Source organism: Aspergillus uvarum (assembly GCF_003184745.1).
Source record: "Aspergillus uvarum CBS 121591 unplaced genomic scaffold BO82scaffold_54, whole genome shotgun sequence".
Taxonomy (NCBI): domain Eukaryota; kingdom Fungi; phylum Ascomycota; class Eurotiomycetes; order Eurotiales; family Aspergillaceae; genus Aspergillus; species Aspergillus uvarum.
This window is the reverse complement of record NW_020291351.1, coordinates 255,282-276,704: the sequence shown is the minus strand read 5'-3', so window position 1 is coordinate 276,704 and position 21,423 is coordinate 255,282. Positions and strand designations below refer to the sequence as shown.

The 21,423-nt window shown below is 52.4% G+C and overlaps 6 protein-coding genes across 6 annotated transcripts; 3 read left to right on the top strand and 3 right to left on the bottom strand.

Moving 5' to 3' along the window:
• Positions 1–8: 8 nt before the first annotated feature.
• On the bottom strand, positions 9–664 carry BO82DRAFT_405129 (MARVEL domain-containing protein; the record flags this gene model as incomplete). The annotated part of the gene is made up of 2 exons (XM_025639468.1): positions 9–23; positions 89–664. The coding sequence occupies 2 exons, from the start codon at positions 662–664 to the stop codon at positions 9–11; spliced, it is 591 nt and encodes a 196-aa protein (XP_025488882.1).
• A 1,041-nt stretch (positions 665–1,705) lies between these two features.
• On the bottom strand, positions 1,706–3,957 carry BO82DRAFT_153971 (uncharacterized protein). Its single transcript, XM_025630191.1, has 3 exons — positions 3,847–3,957; positions 2,914–3,690; positions 1,706–2,860 (listed from the first exon to the last, which is right to left on the bottom strand). Exons 1-3 carry the CDS (start codon positions 3,860–3,862, stop codon positions 1,929–1,931), a joined length of 1,725 nt encoding a protein of 574 aa, XP_025488881.1. The 5' UTR covers positions 3,863–3,957; the 3' UTR covers positions 1,706–1,928.
• A 2,256-nt stretch (positions 3,958–6,213) lies between these two features.
• Positions 6,214–8,395, top strand: BO82DRAFT_290845 (putative transcriptional regulator (Cti6); the record flags this gene model as incomplete). The annotated part of the gene is made up of 4 exons (XM_025631702.1): positions 6,214–6,827; positions 7,069–7,353; positions 7,408–7,667; positions 7,710–8,395. The coding sequence occupies 4 exons, from the start codon at positions 6,214–6,216 to the stop codon at positions 8,393–8,395; spliced, it is 1,845 nt and encodes a 614-aa protein (XP_025488880.1).
• Positions 8,396–10,228: 1,833 nt separating this feature from the next.
• Positions 10,229–11,591, bottom strand: BO82DRAFT_434896 (uncharacterized protein; the record flags this gene model as incomplete). Its single annotated transcript, XM_025640983.1, has 2 exons — positions 10,229–10,491; positions 11,456–11,591. The coding sequence occupies 2 exons, from the start codon at positions 11,589–11,591 to the stop codon at positions 10,229–10,231; spliced, it is 399 nt and encodes a 132-aa protein (XP_025488879.1).
• Positions 11,592–13,982: 2,391 nt separating this feature from the next.
• BO82DRAFT_421548 (acetyl-CoA synthetase-like protein) lies at positions 13,983–17,249 on the top strand (the record flags this gene model as incomplete). Its single annotated transcript, XM_025640176.1, has 1 exon — positions 13,983–17,249. One exon carries the CDS (start codon positions 13,983–13,985, stop codon positions 17,247–17,249), a length of 3,267 nt encoding a protein of 1,088 aa, XP_025488878.1.
• Positions 17,250–19,624: 2,375 nt separating this feature from the next.
• BO82DRAFT_357195 (NADH:flavin oxidoreductase/NADH oxidase) lies at positions 19,625–21,365 on the top strand. The gene is made up of 2 exons (XM_025635953.1): positions 19,625–20,123; positions 20,181–21,365. The coding sequence occupies exons 1-2, from the start codon at positions 19,953–19,955 to the stop codon at positions 21,276–21,278; spliced, it is 1,269 nt and encodes a 422-aa protein (XP_025488877.1). The 5' UTR covers positions 19,625–19,952; the 3' UTR covers positions 21,279–21,365.
• Positions 21,366–21,423: the final 58 nt, after the last annotated feature.

The following is a 21,423-nucleotide window of genomic DNA, read 5'->3' as shown; positions in this document are numbered from 1 at the left end:
CCCCCTCCCTATCGGTACCCCTCCTCTGATTCCCCCACCACCTCACCCCCGTCCACCCCGCGGAGCCCACCCACAACCCCAAATTCACCAAATCCACCCAAACCGCATGCCTCATCCTCCTGCTCTCCCCACTCTCGGTGGCAGTCTTCTTGCCCAGATACTCCGTCCCAAAGATCCCAAACATCGTCAACCACAGCACACACAGCACCGCGTCCCACACAAACAGGGGCAGCTGCCAGCCCTCCCGCCGCGCCAGGGGCACCCTTCCCTTAAAAATGTAGTGCCTCAGCACGAGGTACGCTATCGCGGTGCTGCAGGCTAGCAGGGCTGTCACGATCGCGTACACATCCTTGGGCGCTGCGGAGGCGGTCGGGGCGGAGTCGTGGATGGTGTGGATGTGGTGCGCGTAGAGGGCCAGCGCCGTCAGTCCGAAGGCTAGTTGCAGGATGTGCAGGAACAGGTTGAGGTAGTGTTTTGGTTGGCTGTAGCGGAGGTGCGCCGGGATGTTATTTGTGGTGATGGTGGTGGTGGTGGTGCCGGTTTTGCTGGACGTGGACAGGGGGAAGGATGCACCAGAAGGGTCGTAGGTGCCGTTCTTTTTGGCTTTGTGGGTCTTGCGGGCTTGGAAGCCCAACTTGAAGAGGCGGAGGAGGAGGAACCACATCCTTGGAAGGCCTTGGTGGTTGGTTGTGGTGGTGGTTGTGGTGGTGGTGGTATGGTGTTGTATGCGCCGGCGCAGGACAACTCCAGGTTTGGAGGGGTCTGTATCTGTTCAAATGTGTATGTGTATATGCCGAAGCAGGATCTATGTAGACGAGAAGAAGGAGAAAGTCACTTGGACACCAAAATCAAGGAAAGATGGACGCTGTCTCGGGTAAATGTCTGATATGTGAAGAAGGATGGTCGCGAGATGTACTGTCAATATGCAGACTCAGGCTTATGTAGAGAAGAATGTCAATGACCGACAAGCAGAACACAGAAAGAACAATAAGTGAAAGAACGGCGCTGGCTTGTTTGCTATCTTGCTGAACAATCCCCTTCACCTCTTTATATCCTTCCACGGCTACCAGACCACCCTCCTCAACACCTATTTTTATCTTCTTCAGGAACTCCCCCTCCCCAGGGTTGAAACACTATAGCTTGAGTTTACCAGGTAGACCTTGCATCCGCAAACGCGCGCGAAGAGAACCTTGAAGTCAGCCACTGCCACTGCGAGAATCCGATGGGTTCTGCACACTCCAACGGCCCCGTTTCAGATCGACAGGCGGCGCTTAGATCACCAGCAAAATGGTTGGTGCAGACAAAGCGCCCGTCTCAGCGGTCGGTGGCTGGATTCCAATAGATCCTCGCTTGGCGGATCAACTACAAAACAACCTTCAACATGAAAATCTTTCAGCTTTCAAAGTTTAACCGCCTGCCTCCCTTGCACGGCTTCTTCATTCATCTCATTCATCTTGACCGCCTCCCTAACACTAGCTGCTAGGCCGCCCAATTGCTACCTAGACTGCATATACACCAGACAGCTACTACTAAACCATGCTAACCTGCCAAACCTGCCAAACCTGCCAAACCTGCCAAACCTCAAACCTGACATGCCATCAGACCTCAATCATTATTGATACTCAATCAGCCAAACCTTAATCCTATGCAACTATGCAACCCAGTCCATCCCCCATCCTTCCAATATGTATCAATGTTGAAACACAATGCCAATTGGACCAGAAACCATGCATGACGCTGACGTGACATTCATCGACCAGAGCGGGGATTCATTCCATGCAAAACAACACAAAACAAAGCAAGGCTAACTTTCAAACACGCAGAACAAAAACAGAACAAGCCATTAAACATCAAGAGACAAGGACGCAAAACCGAACAATCGCAATGGCTGCTCACTGGTCACATACCCGAGCGCCATCGCTTCTTTGTCAGGGTGGCCGCGTCTCTCCGTCAACAATCCCTTTAGCGCCCGACCCCGTCGCCGCCATTTTTGGTGCATTGCTCGGTGGTAAGGCGCCCTTGGCACTTGTCGGTGGAGCTAAAGGTGGTGGTGCTGGTGGGCTTGAGTCCGCCTCTTCTTCATGCTCGTTGCTCCCATACTCATCCTCATGGGCTCCAGCCCCGCCTCCCGTCGCAGAGTGATCCACAGATGCGCGATCGTGTCCATGGTCATAGGTTGCCGGCTGAGCTGCTGCCTGCTTGGTGGCATTCTTGGTCGCCTTCTTGCCTTTCCGGCCTTTCATCTTGGCTTTCTCAAGCAGTCGCTTCTTCTCCGCCAGTCGCTTGCGCTCCTTGCGATCCTTGATTTCGTATTGCCGAATGAGGGCCTCCGGTGGACGTCCGAAAATACTCTCGTACTCACAGAACTCGCAGATCCAGATGTCCTCAATACTCGGGGGGTGGTGGAGGTTTACGTACTGCTGCTGTATCTTGCGTTGACGCGCAGCCAGAGCGTAAATACTGCCCGGCGATCGCTTCTTCTTCCTCGCCGCAGGAGCTTCACCCGTGCCCGCTTGCGGTTGCTGTACTTGGTGCTGAGATTCCTGTGTGTTGGGCTGAGCGGCCATGTGGGGGCTCGTTTGCGTTCCTTGAGAGGGGCCCCTCTGGTTGGGCGCAGCAGTGGGGAGAGACGAGGGTGACCGGTGGAGCGCGGGGTACAGAGTCGGAGGTTGGAGCGCCATGCCTTTCGAGGAATCGGATTCACACGTGAACGTGAATTGTGTCTTAGTAGGCGTGGGAGTGTGTCGTTCGAGCATGCTGACATGGCTGGGACTAGCAGGGGAAGGGGCAAACGCGGACGCGGCAGCGTTAGCGATGGCCGCTGAAATGATACCCTGGTCGGGCTTCTCGGACGAGTCTCCTGAAGTACAAATAAGCAGATGTCTAGTCGACCAGGAGACGAAGTTTGCGTACCTGCAGGCCCAGGGGAGGACAACAAACCGTCCCGGCGGCTGGGGGTCCGAGGCCAGCTGATCGGTGAGTGGAGCGAGAAAGAGTTTCGGCCGTTGCTGCGATGCGGTTGACGACCGAGACGACCTCTGCCGGCCCCGGACATGCCACTGGATACCGGCGACGCGGGGCTCCCGGTGCCGTAGAATGTACTCACATGGCTGCTTTCACTGGCCGAGGAGGGTTGGACCGAGCTGGCCAGCCCCATGGTGGAAAATTCAGGAGAAAGCGTGGAATGGTGGCTCCCGAGGCTGCCTGGAGTCGGGATCTTGCGTTTCTTCTTGTTGTTAGTGTTCTCAAACGCGTCGTACCCATCAGGACCCGCAGAAGATGACTTAACGGGCGCCCGGTCCCCGTTGGTGGGGACGGCCTGAGGTTGTGCACTGGAGGCCGACGGGGACAAGGAGGACCCTCGAAAACCGGCACTTCGTCGAACAACTACAGGCCCGTCCTCATCGCCGCTCTCCAGCTCTACTCCGTTCTCGTAATGGAGGTGGTCACGCTCGGGGCTCTGATCACGACCTTCACTCTGTTGCACGTACACCTTCGTGTCATTTACGAGATCCGCGCTATCCACCGAGGTCCCGTAGAAGAGTTGTGTTGCCGGGGCCGGAGGGAAGAGGATCGAGTCGGCCGCTTCGGAGGACAGGCGAGAGCGAAGGGTACGTCTAGGGAGAGGACGGATTAAACGATCCGGGTAGACAGGAGACGGTGTATCAGGAGCCGCATTGAACATCCCATCTGCGGGTGAACAGTATCAGCAACCCAGCAGCCAGCAGACCCTCCAGCCTTCCTTCTCTGTGGCCCGCCTCGGGGGCAATTTCCATTATTTGTACGCACCAAGAACGCCCGGCGTTCCTTCTCCCGAGGAACAGAAGTCGTTGGTAAAAGACATACTCAACGTAGCAGTCATGCTGCAAAATTCTCAACTCGCTTCAACCACAATCACGGCCGAGACGCCGTTTTGCTTCTCCGAACAGCCAACCCCAACAATATTGTCCGCGTTGTTTTCTTGTCCCAGCTTTTTTGGTGACTAAAATGGTCCCCCGTCAAGGCCCCTCCCAGAAGGTTGATTCCGTCTGACCGACTGGGTAAAGGCGATTTATGGGGAGGAAGGAGGGAGAGGAACGGCGGGTAGGTCGTGAACCGGCACTGATTTGGCACACCCACTTAGTTGTCATGTTTCCCCTACGTTGGCAAACGGAACCACACGATGTTTGACCGGACCGCTGCCCAAGCGTGCATCCAAGGTGTCCACTTCCACCAGACCTCAACCGCCAGGGCAAGTGCGAAAGAAAATGCCGAATGAGAGCAAGGGACTCACATTGTTGACCATGCACCGGTACCGCTCATGCAGACTTTGACTCAGCCCAAGGTGTCGGTAGGGACAGACCGAGAAACGAGGCCAACCCAACCCCGGACCTGGAGAGTAACTCGGAGGAATAGGAACGGATTGAAAGGCCCCAGCCAGACAAGTGAGGGCCGAAATATACGGAGTAGATTAAATCTGGGGAGAAAGAAGAGGGGGAGAGGGGGAAGGGACATTAAGGTATAGGGGACGAAGAAGGCGGAGGGGTGGTGGAATCGAATCGTCGGTCGATAATTATTATGAATGACCAATAAGTAATCCGCTTTCCCTTTGAGGAGCTGCGGATACCTGGTCAATGCCTGAGGCAGAAGAGCGGGCCAGAGCTAGTCCAGTTTTGGCGATGGCCTCACCCGCCCAAAGACGCAACTAAACCCAGTCCCAGCACTTTTCTTGCTTCCCATCGTCATCTTCACCACCAACTGGCTCAGCCAGCTCGATATACTGATCTGGCATTTCCTGGTGCTTTTATCCTACGCAACTTTGTCGGATATGATCTCCACCCAGTGAACGAATACTCGAGTTTTGCCGAGTCCTGGACCAGCCTTCTGATCACTATTGACCACAACTAGCATAGCCAGTCAATCGCGGTGCCGATTACCCTGCTTCAAGCCAACCGTCACCCATCACTTGCCTACGAATTGACAAACCCACCCGCTCCTCACCTACATCCTTCGCGACCCTGATTTCTCACATGAAATATACCCGATCTGATGGATATCGGGGGACTTAGGACACGTCGAGAAGTAGGCAGCGATGGGGCAGCGATGCAACTGCTGTCCGAAAGAGAATCGTCTGACATCTCGGTTGAATGGGATTGTAATCATGCCAAAGGGGTTTTGAAGTGATAGCTCGTTGCAAAATGCCGTGAGTAGAGGCTTGCAGCGTACGTATCATTTGGACAATCCCCCACTCCATGTTTTTTTTCTTTGGGTGTCGAGCAGTAGGAACCCTGTATCTGTAGCATATCTTGCAGCATATAGAACACGGTGAAGAGAGAAACAGAAGGATGGCCTAGACATCTAATCATCAAGAGATGTTGACAGAGGTGCATGGAAGGTAAGCGGGGTTTCAGGGCATTGGAATGGGAGGCATCGTCGCATTCCTCCCCGGGCACCTGATGCGCAAGAACAAGACGAAAGAGAAGGTCTTGTGGGGGGAGGAGGGGAACCTGAGAGGAAAGATCGGAGTTGAGGAAGTATCACGGGTTTTAGAAAAAAGGATTCCGAGCGAAATGAGGCGACGCGACAGATTCGCGAGAAAGAAAACGTGATGGGGTGATGGAGGAAGAGACGGAGCGAAGAGAGAGCGGGGAAGAAATGACTCTAAAGCCAATGCGCGTTGACCGCAAAGCGAATCCCGCGCGCAGAATCGAAAGCAGCAGCAAGTCGTCGGTCCCGTTCCGGCGGCCGTCCGTCATTTGGTTGGAGTCCGTCTGTTCCTCTCGCCCTCCTCCTCTCGCTCGCTCCCTCCTCTGCCTTCTCCTCCTCTGCCTCCTCTTCTTTTGTTCTGCCGATTTCTCCCCACCTTTTCTCTCCCCTCTGACTATGTAGTCCTCGGCCTGAAGTCGAGCTTGCAGGCGTTGTTCTCGGATCGTTCCCTGCCTTGGTTCCCAATTGCCAGCTTCCTTTCCTTGATCTGCCCGGCTTTTTACTCTCAGCATCCTCTGGTCGTCTTTCCCACCACCACGACTACCACTGTGGGCGTCGCTCTTGAATCCCACCACTTCCCACCCGTGTGCGACAGCTTGATCGTTCACGGGCAGGCGTGCTCAGCTTCTACTCTGTGCTCCAATCTCTATCTATATATTTTTTCCCCTCTATATTCCTATACGCACGGCTGGGGTCTCCTGCAGAGTTCTCCCGCTATTTTTATCCTCCCACCACCCTCCTCCCACCATGACGCCTCGGCGCTCCTCTCGTGCTCGCACCTCACAACCATCCCCAGCCATCCTACAACATACCAACTCCTCCAGCTCCTCCACCTCAATGACTCGCGAACGAAGCACTCGCTCTCACCACAAGATCTCCTCCCCTCAGCGATCCTCCACCAACCGATCCCAGTCGATTGACGACGCCGACATTGGCTCGAAAGGGGATTACAGAGAGACGCGGCAGCGCCAGCGTGCTCGAGGGGAGGAGGATAACGATCAGATGAAACTCGCCGACGGGGACGACGACGACGGTGAAGATGAGGAGGACGAAGAGGAAGAGATCACCCGCTGTCTCTGTGGACAACAGGAGTACCCGGGTCTGCCCCCATCGCGTCGGGAGGCAATTGGTCGCAATGGACTGCGTGGTGGCATCAAAGACGAGGCCCTCTTGGGTCTCTCTGCCGATCCGGCTGATTTGATGTCGGACGACATCGGCAGCATGTTCATTCAGTGTGATTCCTGCAAAGTCTGGCAGCACGGTGGCTGCGTGGGTATCATGGACGAGGCCATGAGCCCAGATGAATATTTTTGCGAGGAGTGCCGAAAGGATTTGCACAAAATCCTCAATGAAATAAATGGGTAGGTTCGCACCCTTGGTTTTGGTTTTCATTGCTGGTGTTCGTTGCTTGCGTGCACTCGTGTTGGCAGCCTCTTTTTCTTCTTGCCTGGTGGGACTGCTCGCTGCTGTGAATTTTTTGCCGTATTAGCGACACCGGTCACAGCTGCAAGAACTGGAGATTTTGTCTTTGTTTGGACTGCAGTCATCTATGGGCCCACGTCTCTTCTCTCCTTCTCTGCTTTTCTGCTCACAGTAACACAGATCATACTCCTCCCAATATCTACCTGTCGCTCCCCCACCTCCCTCCACTGCCGTCTCGTCGAGAGAATCATCGCGCGATAATTCACGTCGCAATAAAGACACAAAGTCAAGATCGAATGACGGAGCTATCAATCCTAAGCGCCGATCCACAATGAACAGCCGGGACGCAGCATATGATGAGGAGGAGCAGCTGCGGCGTGCAATCGAAGAGAGCAAGGAAGAAACGAAACCTGGGGATGAACTTGTTGCACGGAGACCAAAAAGAAGCCGCAGTGATAGCGAAGCGTATGTCATCCCGCATGATGCTGGTAGTGTCATCGTCAAACTGATCTGAGACAGTCAAAGACAAACCACGAAACGCCAGCGCACGAGCTCACCCTCACCTGGCGCAGTCTCCAAAAGCAATCCCGTGTCTCAACAGGTCTCAGAAGATGAGTCCAGGCCCAAACCAGTCAATAATGTAGCTCGCAGGCAACGGGCTGCATCGCGCGGACAGCGCGATAAGGATTTCAAGGATACCGAAGAACCTGAGTCTGAACCAGCAGACGCTGCAAACCGCAGGAAAGCCAGGTCCGACAAGGCGAAAGATGGTAGGTTGTGTATTCCATGAGTACTTTTGACAGAATGACTAACACACGCAGACGAGGCAGAGTCCGAAAATGAGCCCGGCTCGCCAATCAAGCCAGTTGCGACCGACCCCGAACCCAAACCACCTAGCCCTGAACTCACACCCGCCCCTGCACCAGAACCGGCACCATCGCGTCCCGCCACTCGGAAATCGGGCCGTCCACCTGCCCGTCGCGGGGGCCGCGTGGGCCGCAACCAATACACTCGGGATCGGGATATGAATGGAACGGACTCGAACTTCTCGACCCGATCTCCGCGACGCGGGCAGTCGCACGACATCGGCAGCGATTCGCCCAGGATCAATGGCTTACATTTAAGTGGAGAGTCCGGCAAGCCCAGTCGGCCGCGCTATGTGAACCAGCGCACCACCATGAATGAGATGAAGAGACGTGTGACGGCTATTCTCGAATTCATCTCACGGATGCAGGTCGAAATGGCTGTGACCGGGGAGAGCACAACGCCTCCCAACAATGGTGCAGCCCGAGTCAATGGCAGTTTGTTGGAGAGTGCACTGGCGCTGGCCGTTGGCGACATTGACCCGGCCAGCGCGACGGCCTCGGACAGCGATGCCGCCAGTGGGCCGACGTCGATCGAGAAAGAGAAAGACTTCAAGGAACTGAGCAGCGTCGAAATGATGGATGTACTCACGCGCCATCTCCTCAAATGGCAACAGGAGTATGGCAAAGTTGGTGAACGCTGATCCCTTTTTTGTTTCTTTCTTTTTTCTTTTGTTCAGCATCTTGGGAGAAAATACATAAGATACCCTTCATCTCTGGTTGCACTTGCGTGGGGACATGTATAATATGGGGACTTCTGCAGACAGCATCTTTGGGACTGACTGACTGGATCAAGATCGGCGTTTTTACGAACTGTGTTACGGGACTGGTACCTTGCTGAGAACTTTCTTTTTTCATTGAGGCGGCGTGATTGGATATTGCTGCAGCGGCCAAGCATCAAGCATATTTGCTGCATAAACCATCATCTCGGCGCTTTTGTTACGTGTCACTGGTGTTGAGGTTTTTATCTTTGTATGAGGCTGTTTCTGCCATCTGCTCGACTTGTGTGAATAGGCTTCTGCTTCATTGACCTATGCTTTTCCCTTTTGATTCTTTTTGAACATAATCACGACGTGTCTTGTCACGGTGCCTACGCCCTAGGCACCTTGCTTGCTATCGTAGGTAGGGTGTATCTCTCATCTGCACGCGTGGGCCCGATATCGGTCACATTTGTGTGGAGTCTCTGCAGCCTTCGCAGCCGGGATTCCGCCCAGAGAAAGAAAAGCCCTGCGCATGGCGTCAGGAAAACAATGCCGTCACGTGTCAGCAGTCCCGAGGGTTCCGAGTCCAAGTCACGTGATCTAGCGATTCACAGTTATGCCGTACGACGGCAGTACACCACCAAGAATACCAGGCAATCGTTCCATATTGTCCCTATCCCTGGGCTTCGCCCAATCGTGTTCGTATGTGGAACAGGTGACGCATTAGGTAGATACTCAGCCAGAGTGAACTGGGGATGTATAAACCACCCGTGTCGTATGTCAATCTATGAATTGGGTTATGGTATATAATATAACCTCGCGGGATGCGCTCGGAGCCTGTCTGTCGGGTGCGAGATCCGTAGCCCTTTGTGCCAAAATGTAATACTCTGATTGTAATCCGCTTGGCTTCCAGATCATAAACACCTACCAAGTAGTGCCGAGGTTCTGGAGCATCAGTAGTATGTAGTCACTGCCAGTGTGTGCGCATATTGTACGGAAACAAGGCAGGATGGCCTGCTCTCGGCGGTGGGACCTCTGTTTCAACCCATTGACTGCAGGAACCACATGCTGTCTCAAATCTGTCCATCCGTTGGTTGAAGAGGGAAGGAGAATCGAGAGTGGAAGTCGGGATGAGTTTGATTATGGCGTGAGTATTATGTTTATTCGTTAAGAGTGAGCCCGGTCGGGGGAGGTGGCGGTGGCTGGGGTTATTGTGTTTTGACCTTTTTTGGGGGGGCGGGGGGGGGGGGGGGACCCTATCTTCCAATGAACAAAACGGGATGAAACTGTTGTATATGAGTCAGGCTAGACGATTGAGGCGGAGATAGCGTGGGAAGATACTGTTGATGCGAGGAGAGAAGAACGGAGGAAGAGGTAGAATGACGCGTGAGGGGTGCTTGGCATGGGATGTATGGCCGATGCCAGACTGCGGCACGGCGTAAAAGGTAATCAAGAAGACCTTCAGTGTGTATACATACAAACCAGGATTCTATGATAGTATCGATAGTGACGTTAGCATTGTTCTGTTGAATTGACCAAATATGAATGTCATTGTTGATTGTTGAGAAGATACTACTTAGAGAGGAGCAGGAACTGTGCAAGAAACCACGTGCTTCCCTTGCTATTACTCAAACACAGGCATAGCAATTCAACTTAATACAGTACACCTGGAATAGTGCTAGGCCCTACACCCCCTCCGGAAACCGGGCCCATCCGTGCGGGGCAGCAGACAAAATAAAACGCGGGGAGGGGGGGAGTGGGGCAACCAGGCCGGTCTCACCTAACGCCATCCAGCTCGAGATCGGGATTGTGATTCATAATGGTGTGCCAGAACGCCCAGAACACAATGAAATATATACTCACATCAAACCATGTGTAAAGCCACTCCTCCCAGAACTCATAGTCGTCGCATATGTTGCGCCGCAACAGGTTGAGGAACAGGCAGAACAGCCACCCGGCACAGCAGCTGCTGCCCAGACTGAACCAGATAAGGGTCAGGTAATCCATAAGGGGGTCGGCGAACATTGCGACTCTTCTGTCTGATTCCTTGCTCAGGGAAACGTCTGGTCTGTGGCGAGGATGCGGGATACAGGAATATGTCGGTGTGACTACTGAGTAGGGCAGAGTAGGGTCCTGATAGGTCGGGGTTGATGCGAGAGGATAAGATGCAGGAAACTCCATGTTGTCTTATATAAGCATCGGGCTATCGATCTGTGCAGCTTGAAGTTTAACTTCGAAATGGAGATCATCAGCTATGCGCTTTGAGAGGAAGGAACTGAAGGCACGTTCCGTAGGAATACCGGGATTAGCTGTAAAGTCTTGCTGGATTGAAAGACGAGAATCATATTGATGATAAAGGCTTACACCCAGAGGGTGATGGGGAGATATCAGTCATGGCCCTTATCATCTTGTATATGAGCTAGACTGAATGATTGGTGTGGAGATAGTGTGAGAAATCATGCTGTGGGATGTAAGTAAGTAAAGGGAGCAAAGAAGAAGGAGAGCAGAATGATGTATACTGAAAATTCTTGGCATGGGAGGGATGTCTAGACCAAGTACTGTACACAAGCACAAGCTATTTAAAGAGAATCCAGAACACCTTCAAGCTTGGCATGGATAATATACTTGAATAGTCAGATGAGTATTTTTCTATTAAATATATTAAATACGTATGAATGTCAAATGTCAACTATGATTATTAAGAAACCACCACGTGAATCGATCTATTATTACTGATGCTGCAGATCCTTCTTAGCAGCAATAAGCGGTGCAAAAGATATTTCTTAAGCAAATTGTCTAGTGTCCCTCTTGCCCCTCCCTTCTAGAATAGAATAAATATCCTTCCAGCCATGGCAGACCGGCAGAGGCAGGCGCATCAGGCCCACAGTAACTCCATCCACTCATCCAGCACGGGATCGGTTCTTTTCAGATAAACCGCCACGACATTGAAGACAGCCAGCGTCACCATGATCTACTTAAACAGCCAGTAAAACCAGTACCAACCGTTGCCGCACATATTGTACCCGAACGCATCCAGGGGCGCGCAGGTAACCGATCCGAGAACACAGGCGGCGCCGAACGCGAGCCAGATGGCGACCAGCTCCCCGGCCAGATATCCCCAAGGTATTGGTGTTGCCATTCTTGTTAGGCTTTCACCACGGGGAGATTCGGTTGTGGGATGGGTTTTGTCGTGCTCTTGTAGAAGAGTCTGGAACCCGTCTGGATGTGACTATCAACTGAGCGAGTAGAACACAGCAGGGATAGTAACAGATAGGAGTAGATCTGAGAAGGAGCAGGGGGGTGTAATTGTAGTCTGATATAAGCGTCGGGCTATAGATCGCTGCAGCGCTTAGTCTCAGCTGATCGGAGATCTTCAACCACGCGCTTTGAGGTCTCTGACGGACATGCAGGCATGTTCCGCACGAAATGCTGTAAATTCTCGCTGAATTGCAAGACCAGAACCATATATTGGAAGCTCAGTCTTAAAGGGTGAATGGGAATGACCAGTACTGTCCTCTTTATTCATACTTCTGTCTGGTGCAACATTAAGCGAGATGCGAGGAGTATACTTTCAAAAGTACCAAATCTTCAGAAGCCCCCCATAGAAGCAATCAACGCCGAGAATCGATCGTATAATCCCAAGCTTGATTCATATTTTGCCTTGTTGCTAAGAACTATGGAGAAGTTCTCTATTCCACTGCTCCTATTGTTCCCATTGTTCCCATTATTCTCCTCGTCTACTCCGCCTGCTCCTTCCCCAGCAGTACCCCAAGCCTCCAGACACTAAACAACCACCACCGAAGAAATAAAGGAATGAATAAATGATAGGACTGGACGCCAAAGCGAAAGTACCTCCAATCATAGGCCAGCGTACTCACCCACTTGTCCAGATCCCAACATCTAGACTTGCCTGCACCGTGCCCCCCCTGTGCATACAGCATCCCACCATAATCCCCACTGAACCCTTAACGAACCCTCAGCGAACCCTCTCAGACCCTCAAAACAACGAAAATTAAAACCACTACCTACATCTCAATAGCCTCATCCATTCATCCCCGAAACCAACCCAACTCAGCAGTAAACCCCGACGAAAACGCCCACCAACGCCCACCACCATCCAAACCAAGATCTAAAAAAATGCATCCATAAACCACACCCTACCCGAGTCATTTCATCGAATTGAAAATCCAGAAAGGCTGTTGTGCGTGCAATGGCAGCCAAAACGCCCATAGCGAGGTTCGGCTATAAGCCCGGCAAGTGCCGTCTCTCTCAACAATACTCCGTATGGTCTAGATGGAGAGGTGGGGAGGGTGATGACGGGGCTTTGGTTTGCGGTCTTCGCGGGGGGATGGTGTGTTGTAGGTGTGTGTGGATCAGATGCAGTCTCAAGCGAGACACTTTTAGAAGGAATACTGCAGGGGAAAAGAATGCTGTGTGAGGGTCTGGATTTGGGGGTTCGTGTGATGGGGACGTCATTGTTGAGGAGGGAGAGTTGTTGGAAACACTACCTAAAATATCGCGGTAATGGCAGGCAAGATATCAGTGCTGGTGGATATGCCGAGCTCATATCAAGCACTCCGATGAGCTGACCAGCTCGGTCGATAAGATCTGGACCTGCAGGTTCACTATAGCAGGAAAGCAATAATAAGTTGTGTATCCGAAGACGTCACCAACATAGCCTTGAATGAGCACCATCGTCTCAATCGAGAAGTGTATATAATATTCACATGCAACGTGGCTGTTCTAGTCGACGTAGGTGTCTTGTATAGGAGCCATGCTTCCTCACGATAGATGTGTGGAGATGGCTGCAAGGGATGGGGCTGCAGGCGTCTGAATTGAAGAAAGGTTGCGGCTGCCGTTCCAGGCAATGACTTGCTTCCGAAACGCAGTGTTGATAGTATAAGATGAATCACGAATCTGCTTGGTCTCAAAGAAATCAATTCCATATAGCACAACAGGAACGAACACTTGCTACTATATCTTATTCTTTGTACCTATTGATTGCTATACATCATGGCTGATTCATATCGACCTACTGAGAATGGGAGAGACCCCACTATCACGCCCCAGCACGATGGCCATAAAGACAAGGCACCACCAAAGGCTCGCGCATCTCAATCAGTAGACCTACCTGGTGTTACACTGGAAAAGCTGGAAGCTCACGCACTATCCGCTTGGGCGCTTTTGTTGCATTTCTACAACCACCAGGACAATGTGAGCTTCTCGTTTCTTCGAAATGAAGGACAACACGGCGATAAATCCACAAGAAAGTCTGTCGCGTCTCATCAAGTGTCATACCACATTGATGGGGACAAGACCCTGCAAGAGCCTTTGGTCTCCCTGTTGAATGTGAATGCGGCCGCGAGTTCGGAGAGTCAGCGGTCGATGTCTGCAATATACATCGGTCAGAACCAAGATACATACCCGGAGGAATTTTTCTCGGGGCGCGAGGTATGTCTGTCAGTCTGCCTTGAGTTCATGACTAACTTGAATATAGTATCAAATGATAGTCAGCCTTCATCCGACGAAGATGGGGTTCACTGCCCGGGTGTACTCCCATGCCAGCGAGCCATCAGCCGACCTGTCAGCCGTTGTGGGGACTTATAAAAACATATGGAAGGCAATGACAGATACCCCGTCTTTGAAGATAGCCCACCTCAATCTCACCACAGAATACGATATCCAACAACTCCAAAGATGGCAGGCGGACCTGACCCCGAGATCACCCGATACAATCCATGGATTGATCAATCGACACTACCGATCAAGCCCTGAGAACATTGCGATACGCAGTACCACTGAAAAGCTTACATACGAACAGCTTGGCAAGATGTCTGCGGCAATAGCCCACAAACTAGTAGCCAAAGACATCAAATCAGGCAGCAGGGTCGGAGTCTATCTGGAAAAGTCTGCATGGGCGATTGTGGTCATCATAGGTGTCCTGCGTGCAGGAGCGGCTTTAGTTCCGCTCGATGTTTCATGTCCCGGAGACCGACTGGCCTATATTGCCCAGAAGTCGAGATTGCAAGCATTAATCACCGGGGCGGCGCTCACGGACAAAGTGACCAAGTCAGGTTGTCATGATGTCGAGCAAATAACGCTCTCCAGCCTCAGGCAGCTGCAGGTCCCAGAGAATTGGCGCACGGAGACAGCCAGCGACCCCTCGCAACTTGCGTATATCATGTTCACGTCCGGAAGTACAGGCAAACCCAAAGGCGTGGTGCACCTACACCAAACAGTCGCTGGAGGCTTGCAAGACGTGACTGAGGCCTTGCACCTGGATTCGGACACAAACCAGTTGCAATATGCCTCGTTTTCCTTTGATGCTAGCATTTTGGAGCTCTTTGGGCCTTTGATTGTTGGAGGAACTGTTTGTGTGCCATCGACGGAAGAAAGAGTGGAAAATCTGCAGTCAACCATGCGCAAGCTCGAAATTACAGATGCCGTCCTGACCCCGGCAGTGGTTGCACAGCTTGAGCCGGCAAATTTACCTTCACTCAGAGTCATTTCGGTGGGCGGCGATGCGCCAAGCTCAAACATTCTGCGCAATTGGTCTCGACGCGTCACGCTGAATAACATGTACGGCACCACGGAAACATCAGTTTGGGATACAATAAAGACCGGCATGAAACTAGGGAATGACCCCAAGGATATTGGGAAAGGCATCCGAGTCAATTGCTGGATTGTGGATCCTGACAATGTGGAAAGGCTACTCCCCATCGGCGCTATAGGCGAGCTACTCATACAAACCCCATATCTCGGGAAGGGGTATCTGGACGAACCAGACCAGACTTCCTCAGCATTCATTGAGACTCCGAGGTGGTATGCCCAGTTCCAAGATACCGCAGAGTGTCCGATGTATAGAACCGGTGATCTTGCCAAGCTCGATGATGAGGGCAACGCCATCTTTATTGGCCGCGAGAGCGGCTTCGTCAAAATCCGTGGCATGCGAGTGGAGCTGACTGAAATCGAGAGGGTCATTGAATCCGTGATTGCTCCGCGTAAAGCCGCAGTCGTTCTGGCCGGTGCTGGCGGGAAAGAAGAGAATCCGGAGATTATGGCTTACATCGAAACCCCTCACGACTTCAATCCGTTGTTAGCCAACGATATGCATGCGGCACTGAAGGGGCAATTGCCTTCGTATATGATACCCTCGGTCTTTATACCCATCGAGTCAATCCCATTGAACGAGTCGAAGAAGAAAGATAGACAGCGTTTGTATGCAGCAATCTCCCGAATGAACGGCACAGAGCTAGTGGCGCACAGACCAGGCTCCTCCTCTATGACACAGTGGAAGAAGATCGATCCGAGAAGAGAGTTTTCTGTTAAGATTAGCAACATAGTCGCAGATATATTGGAAGCCAGGCAGGATCCTGTCGCTGAGTGTCTCCGGGGTCATGACTTTCCAATCTCCAGTGTTGGGCTTGATTCCGTTGAGATGGCGCAACTCACAGGGCTTATGCAACGAGATTGGGGGATGAACATCAGGGTCGGAAGACTGCAGGAGCCAGGATTAACCATCGGACATCTTGAAGAATTATTCCATGGTGGCGCCGAAGCGGCCGACAACGAGACGACAGTGGATATCCTCGACGAGCTAAACCATATCCTACCACGAATCAAAGCGCTTCACAACACCAAGAAGACCATATTCGTGACATCAATTACCGGGTTCCTGGGGAGTCAAGTGTTGCGCTGTCTGCTCGCGGAGCCCAGTGTCGGACATATCATAGGGTTAGTCCGGGCAAACGAGATATCCGAAGCCGAGAGTAAGATCCGATATCATGCCGAGATCGGCGAATGGTGGACGGGGAGCCTGGACCCGCGTGTTGAGATCTGGCTTGGAGACTTGAGCAAGGAAAAACTGGGGCTGTCTACAGAACAATGGAAGTGCCTCACTGAAGAGTCTAGCAAGTCACGGATTGATGGTATTATCCACAACGGAGCGAGAGTCAACTGGCTTGACTCTTATGAGACTCTGCGACCGACTAATGTTGACAGTACCGTGGAGGTTCTTTCTGCTGTGGCGATGCGATCCAGTCCATGTCCTCTGACCTATGTCTCAGGCGGATATCTTCCCGCAGCAGATGAATCGAAAGAAGACATTGCGAGGAAGCTTGAACGTGCCAGTGGATATGATCAGACCAAGTTGTTGTCGAGGCTTTTAGTAGAGCAGTACAACAACAATGTCGACGGGCTTGAGAACCCATATGTTCCACCCGCGCAGACAATTCAGCCTGGCTATATTGTTGGGACCAGGACCGAAGGCGTCGCCCATACGGAGGACTTTCTGTGGCGCCTTGCGTTCAGCATTCTCAGTCTTGGCGCGATCAGCGAGGAATTGACCAACGCGCACATTCCTGTAGCTGGTGTTGATCAGATTGCACGATTGGTAGTGGAGAGCACAGTGAGAAGAACGCCCCAGTCTAAGCGTGACATCGACTGCTGGGATGGTATCACACTGGGTGAGCTATGTGCGATCTTGCAGCGAGAGACGGGAAATACAGTGAAAATCATGCCACACGACGAGTGGATGCGTGCACTAAGCTCAGATGTCAATTCGAGATCTGACCATCCATTTCTCCCCGTGCTGCAGTGGTTTGAAGACAACCAGTGGCAATTTTCGAACAATGTGGTGGATGGCTCTCATCAGCCAGTCTTTGAGCGGGAGGAGATTGTGGAGGCCATTGTCAAAAGCATGTCATATCTGGTCAACATAGGATTTATGCCTTGCACAAATCAAGTGAAAGGGCCAAGGGGAAGTCGAAATATGCCGATATTCAAGCGAACCAACTAGACATAGGAATGTGACACCTGATTGGTATGATACTTATTGTCTGAATCACGCACTCCACCTCTGAACAGATAGCCAGATCTAGGACAGCACAATTATCCTTGAGTTCATTATTATACCCGGCGTGTTCAGCATCATATGTTGATTGCGGCCGCTTGAAGGGCGGTGCCATGCTGGCCCGTTTGTCGGCGCAGCGATCTTTTCTCGAACCTCTTCTCAAGGATTTTGTACCACCGCATGATTGCCTCGTTACGAAATCTCATATACCATAGCAGCCCAATTTAGCCCTTGCAATAATGAGCCTTCTCACGATGGATTCGTGACCCCGTAAAGCCGCTGCCTGCACTGCTGTTCGGAATCCACCACCCTCTCCATTGACCTAGATCGAGGTCGCGATCTGTCTGTGTGGCGACACGATGTAAGGTCGCGATGACCGGATCAAGAACTGGTGAGTAGCGTACGTTTGGTACTTTAGAGCGGTGGTGACTGACGAGGCTCGGTTCACAATCACGACACTGTTCATGACCTGCATCTCTCGTATCACCCTGCAGCAGGGGGATGAGGGGCCAGACACTGTCTAGACCGATGTGAGACGGTGTATAAGGTGTGCGATATTCTGGTGCGAAGGGCTCCGAGAATTGGCTGGCAAGCGCGGCGCTGGAGAGATTAGAGAAGACGATACGGCGAAGGTGGCCGGCCCATCCCAGGCCCATACACATACCAACATTGTAGATATCAATAGTGGACGTTCGTTTACCCCGGATTCCTGTAAAGGCACTATCCAAGCGGCTTAACTTCAGTGGAGACTCGCCCGGTATCTGGCCCGAAGGTGGCGTTGGAGTATGCGGCACGCGATTCGACCAATTAAGCTTATGCAACCCTTTTAGTCACCGATTTATTGAGTGTATATGATGCCCTGAGGTGAGCTCTAGTCCTCAACCTTTGTCCCTATCATGACTTGATGGAGTGAGCGGAGCTGATGTTTGTCCTTACTACTACTAGTTTGTTGGGCCGCTTGCGAAGCTGATCGGCGATGGGGGCGGCGATGAGGGCCCGTTTATTGCACTTTTGTCGTGTTTGGTATTTTTTGTGCCGTGAGGGCCTTAGAGATTAAGTATCTAGGACAATGAGGTGGGAGAGGAGAAGGGGTGCGGTAGGGCTGTGGCGATTCGGGTTGTAGGTTGTATCTTTTTAGGTACTCGGTACTTACCTTGGTATTGTACACACTTACATACACAGACTTACTAGTGATAATTTGATTAGCTAGTCCGTAGCGGCATAAACATGTTCCTGAGGTAGACCACAAAGCAGCCCTTTCAAAGCCATCAGTGAGTGGGATGATCTCGGTGCCAGACTGATACTCATACTCATAGTTAGGCTGGGTCTCGGTTGAAGTACCGGGTGAGTCTCCACCTTCCGCAAGACATTCAGTACACCCATGCATTCAAAGCAGAGAGGAGACACTACTAGGTATTATGTCGCAATTCATCCACGATAGCTACTTCACTCGCCCCTCAAGCTACGGTCAAGACAATGGCGCAAGCGACGGCAGCCTTCACGGACGGTCGTTGCAGACCGGGCCAAGTTCACGCAGGAGGAGGTGGTGCAGCTGTCCATGAATGCGGTGGAGATGAGCTGGGCTTCGTGTGAAGCTAAGGCGATGCTGCTTGAGGAGATTGTCGCCTACCAGGCAAGTACAGCTTGATTGATATACGGGCGTTGCGTGTCTAGCTGCCGCCTGGTTTGTATTGTATTGCAACTCGTTCACCGGGAAATAATATGAGCATGGCGATATATGGTGGAATCGTAATGCTTCAATTTTAGCATCTATCTAGATGCTGCACATGAAATCAGGGACGAAGAAGAGTGTTGCATGCCAGCAAATAGTAGGGAGTGTAGTGAGTAACTGAGATGGGATGGGCAGCCCCGCGGCAGTCACGTGTTCTTGCTTCTTTCTCCCTTCGACTGACTTCTCAACTTCATCGCTACTATTCGCTGCTTCTTTGGATGCCATGATCCAACGTCAAGATAATTCCGTCATCCTTGATCAATCAGCAAGCAGATGCAATGGACTTGAGTTGCCAATCATTGAATTGAATTCTGACAGTGACACAGTGCAACGCTGCATCTCCACTCTAACTGCTTAAAACGATGCGCATCGGAGACATTTTCAATGCATGAAACAACTTCCACCCACCCGATTGCCCTGCCTCGAAAATGCTGAATTGCACCAGTGATCTGATATGAGTGAAGGCGACTGGTGCCACTGGTGCCACTGGTGGAGCCCACCTTGGAAGATACTTTTGCCTCGGGCAAACTTTGCATCAGAGGCTTTCCAGGCACTCAACGCCATTGACGGATACACGGCCCAAGCCCCACACTTTCTGGTCTGATTGCACAAATTGTGCTGCTGACACACCTACCCAACCATGATGTGCCCTGATTTTAGCCACATTCGGGTCGGAGACTTATACCGAAAGGGGAGGTGATCAAGGGGCCCGCCCTGGAGGAAGAATGTTTGGCAAGTTGGGGCTGCTCCACCGACTCTTTGCATGCCGAATTTCGAGCGGTTGAACATCTCCACTCTGGATTTCAAATCATGTTTCCAACGGATTCTATCCAGACGGTATAAAGGTCGCTGGTAGTCTGGTCAGGCCCTTATCGGTCTCAGTGTGGCATATTCCAAGATATCTACACATCCTCACCATGTCTATCCCCGACGTTGATATCGCGCCCGCTCCGGGCATCTCCTACTTCACCCCCGCTCAGGATCCTCCCGCAGGTACGGCAGCCAATCCTCAGACTAGCGGCAAGCCGGTGCCCAAGCTCTATCAGCCTCTGACCATCCGCGGTCTTACTTTCCAAAACCGCCTCGGTGTAAGTTTTGTGTCTGCATGCACTTGATGGGCCATGAGCTGACTCTGCGGTTTCTAGCTTGCTCCCCTCTGCCAATACAGTGCCCAGGATGGCCACATGACTCCCTACCACATTGCCCACTTGGGTTCGATCGCCCAGCGGGGTCCCGGATTGATGATGATCGAGGCGACTGCTGTGCAGGCCGAGGGTCGCATCACCCCGCAGGACGTGGGACTGTGGAAGGATTCGCAGATCGAGCCCATGCGCCAGGTCGTTGAGTTCGTGCACAGCCAGAACCAGAAGATCGGAGTGCAATTGGCCCACGCCGGACGCAAGGCCAGCACCGTTGCTCCGTGGATCTCGACCGCCGTGGTGGCCACCGAGAAGGTCGGCGGATGGCCGGACAACGTCAAGGGACCCAGCGACATCGCCTTTGCCGACTCCTTCCCCCAGCCCAAGGCGATGACCAAGGACGACATCATCCAGTTCAAAAACGACTGGGTCGCCGCCGTCAAGCGCGCGCTTGCGGTTGGGGTTGATTTCATCGAGATCCACAACGCTCACGGATACCTTCTTTCGTCTTTCCTGTCCCCCGCGGCCAACAACCGCACCGATGAGTACGGTGGCTCCTTCGAGAACCGCATCCGCCTCCCCTTGGAGATTGCCCAGCTGACCCGTGACACGGTCGGCCCCAACATGCCCATCTTCCTCCGTATCTCTGCTTCCGACTGGCTGGAGGAGGTCCTCCCAGAACAGAGCTGGAACAACGACTGCACCATCCAGTTTGCCCAGGAGCTGGTCAAGCAGGGTGCCGTTGATCTGATCGACATCAGCTCCGGCGGTGTGCACGCTGCCCAGAAGGTGAAGTCCAGCCCCGGCTTCCAGGTTCCTTTCGCCGCTGCAGTCAAGAAGGCTGTTGGTGACAAGCTGCTTGTGTCGGCGGTTGGTGCTATCACCAACGGGCGTCAGGCCGAGGAGATCATCGAGAAGGACGGCATCGACGTGATCCTCGTTGGCCGTGGATTCCAGAAGGATCCCGGCTTGGCCTGGACCTTCGCTCAACACTTGGACGTGGAGATCTCCATGGCCAGTCAGATCCGTTGGGGCTTCACCCGACGTGGCGGCACTCCGTACATCGACCCGTCGGTGTACAAGCCGTCGATTTTTGATATGTAATGTGTTATAGATTGTACATAGATGAGCGTTGAACATACCTTCGATATCGAGAATTTTATCAGAATTACGGACTTCTTTCATTTCCATCTAGACGAGAATCATCCACAGTATACAATCACAATCTTTGAATTTTAGCATACTCAAA